General features: G+C 49.9%; 1 protein-coding gene across 2 annotated transcripts in view; it reads right to left on the minus strand.

Moving 5' to 3' along the window:
* Positions 1-689, minus strand: part of Ube2h (ubiquitin conjugating enzyme E2 H) — a 92,218-nt gene extending 91,529 nt beyond the window's left edge. For both annotated transcript variants that reach the window (XM_031381413.1, XM_031381412.1), the window contains exon 1: positions 184-689. In XM_031381413.1, the coding sequence (XP_031237273.1) occupies positions 184-236 (53 nt within the window). In that variant the 5' untranslated portion in view covers positions 237-689. The remainder of the gene's footprint in view (positions 1-183) is intronic.
* Positions 690-3,101: the final 2,412 nt, after the last annotated feature.

The following is a 3,101-nucleotide window of genomic DNA, read 5'->3' on the forward strand; positions in this document are numbered from 1 at the left end:
CGGGGGGCTGCAGATAAAGGGGGACTGAGAAAGCCCTCGGCTCCGGGGAGGTGCCAAGGGGCCGCCGTAGGCACCGGGGGAGGGAGGGGAGGCGCGGCCAGTGGCCTGGAGTGCCCCGGAGCCCTCGACTGGGCACCCCCACCCGCCCCACACGCAGTCCGAATTCCCCTCCATAAAGGATACAGCTTGACTACGTCCGTGTCCATCCGCCTCTTGCCGGGACTGGGGGATGACATGGTGTCGCCGCTGCCGCTGCCTCCCCGTCGCCTGCGCCGCCGCCGCCTCTCTCCCCTCCTTGGCCCGTCTGTCACGGGCCCCGGGCCCAGCTCGCAGGGCCCCGCGGCCTCGCCGGCTCCTCGGCCGAGGTGGCAACACCCGCGCGGTCCCGTGGGGTCCGCTCAGCCGCCGCCGCCGCCCCCCGCACGGGGGAACACCGGGCACTGCCCCGCCGAGTGGGGGCGGGGACCGAGGCGCCCGCTCCGGCTGTCCTCCGACGGAGGCTCCGCCGCGGCCCGGGCTGCCGCTGCTCCGCGCCGTGCGCCGCTCCCTCCCGCCTGCGCTCTTTCGTTCGCCTGCCCGCCCGCTCACGCTCTCGCCAGCTCCCAGCTGCTTCCTCCACAAGCCGACGACTCCAGCTCGTCGGCCTCTCTACCCTAGCCTCGCTCTAGGCGCCGTGATGTCACCTCTGTGACGTCATCTGATGGGCGGGGCGCCGGTGGGAGGGGAGGAGCATCGTCGTCGCGGTGTAAGCTTGTCCGTGGAGTTCTGGGAGATGTAGTTCCTCTTTCTCCTGCCATCCTGCATCCCTCCGCCCCCTCCCCCAACCTCCCCACACACTTCATCGCTCAACTGCCAGTGTCGTTACCATCAACATAAACGATGGTAGTAAATAATGGCAGTATGATTACATTTATGTGCTTTATGAACCACCCTCTCAACAGTGTTACAAAGGCTGTTTGGATATGGAGGAGGCCAAAGTGGCAATTACTCAGACTGGCGTCCAAATCTGGAAATTCCCACACCAGCATGTTCTCTCCACTCTACTCCCTCTTCAGAGGGAATTTGTTTGCAGGGATTGTAGACTACAGTGAGGCTTCCCCAGAGCTTGCAAAGCAGGGTTCATTTACCCTCTGTGCAAACAAGGCCAATAATTCCAGGATTGCAGTAGAAGCAGCAAAGAACAGAAATAATTTGATAGTAACATCCTCATTCTACAGAATTTGAGGAAAGTTGAGGTAATTTTAAAAATCACAAAGGTGACTGATAGAAGGACCCTAAATAAGCTATAGTGCAGAACAAAGACACAGTTCTGCCCTCTGAACTCCTATATCAACCGTGTGTTCATGACTCTGAGGATACAGTGTGAATGAAGATGAAATTTACATAACTCGACCAGAATGGACCAGAGTGTCATCATCATTTGAGAACTAGGAAGAAATGCCTCTAGAAGAGCCTTAGGCCTACTCAATTAACATATGCAGTTGAACAAAGTTCTCAGATGATTCCCTGAACAATGAAATCTGAAGGATACTGCTGTATAGGGCTCAAAAGTGACCGTAAACCTAAGGAGCCAACAAGGTAAAAGAAGCAGAATAGTGCCAAGTATCCTCAAAAGCTTTATCTATTATCTTTTCTCTATGATGCACACTTGGTCAAGTACTAAGGGCTAAATTGAAGATCATTTGCTCCTATCATTCTACCCTTCAATATGCCAGCTATTTTTTGAAGTTGTAACATACATATAAAATATACAAAGTTGGGCTAGAGAGATGGCTCAGTGGTTAAGAGCACTGACTGCTCTTCCAAAGGTCCTGAGTTCAAATCCCAGTAATCACATGGTAGCTCACAACCATCCATAATGAGATCTGAGGCCTTCTGGTGCTTCTGAAGACAGCTACAGTGTACTTAGTTAGATATAATAATAAATCTTTTTTAATAAAATAAAATATGCAATGTTAACCATATTTGAATATTCAATGCAACAGCAAATAAAATACATGAAATATTATGCACCTATGACTAGTCTTCATTTCCTGAACCTTTCGTCAATCGCAACAGAAACTACGTGCCCCTTAAGTAAAGCCCCTCCTCCCCATTCCCACCAGCCCTTGGTAACTTCCATTCTATGTTCTGGGGAGAAAAAGGATAATTCATTGCTTCTCTTAGGAGAAATCTACCAGCAGACATGTGTAAAAAGACTTCTAACCACCTTTATCTGATCACATCACTGAAGGAATAAAAAACAAAACAAGTTTTGTCTTTTTCACTGTCTGCACCAGACTCCCCAGGGTGTTATTGCTACTACCAGCTTTCCTACAGTGTCTCCCCCACCCTCCTCTGCCTGATTAACTTCTACCCCTGTGCTAAGACAGTGGTTTTCAAGCTTGGCCCAATACTTCAGAATCACCTGGGGAGCTTGTTAAGCTCACACATGTCCAGGAACTGCCACTGGGAATTCTGATTTAGAAGGTCTGGGATGAGGCCTGAATATCTTTGTCTTTAACAAGTATCCCCAATGTTTCTGATGCTGGCCAAAGTCAGAAAAGCTCTGCCTTCAAGATTCCAAAAGGCATCTCAATTTCAGGACACCTATCTGACCACCCCTTACTGTTAAATGCATTTATAAAGTCCTACGCCAAAGAGGCAGGAGCTGTGTACTCTCTGCTCCTCCACCACACACACAGTAGCATCTAGAGGACCCATAGTCATTGCCTCTAAAACCACAGCATATATACAGAACAGACGGAAAAAGGGGGTCAATGAAGGGACATTCAAGGAAGAAAGGCCTGGAGTTGGGGCTTAAAAATTCTACGTGGTGTTTTCCTCTTCACTGATGCAACTGCTGTGAGCAAAACCTTGGCAAAATAACCAGAGCAGTGTTTCATAATGGAAACTTGCAGACCACACTGATGGTGGTGAGGCTGCTCCCTCCACATGTAATGGAGGGTTAGCCCTGCAGGCAGTCTTAGCAAAGGAAACATCCTAAAGGAGAATCATGATGTTGTTTGGAGGTTGTTTGTTTGTTTGTTTTTTAAAGATTTATTTCTGTTTACTACATATGACTGTCTGCTTGCATGAATGCATGTGTACTATGTGCCTGG

The sequence above is a fragment of the Mastomys coucha genome, unplaced genomic scaffold (assembly GCF_008632895.1).
Source record: "Mastomys coucha isolate ucsf_1 unplaced genomic scaffold, UCSF_Mcou_1 pScaffold20, whole genome shotgun sequence".
In the NCBI taxonomy this organism is placed as follows: Eukaryota; Metazoa; Chordata; class Mammalia; order Rodentia; family Muridae; genus Mastomys; species Mastomys coucha.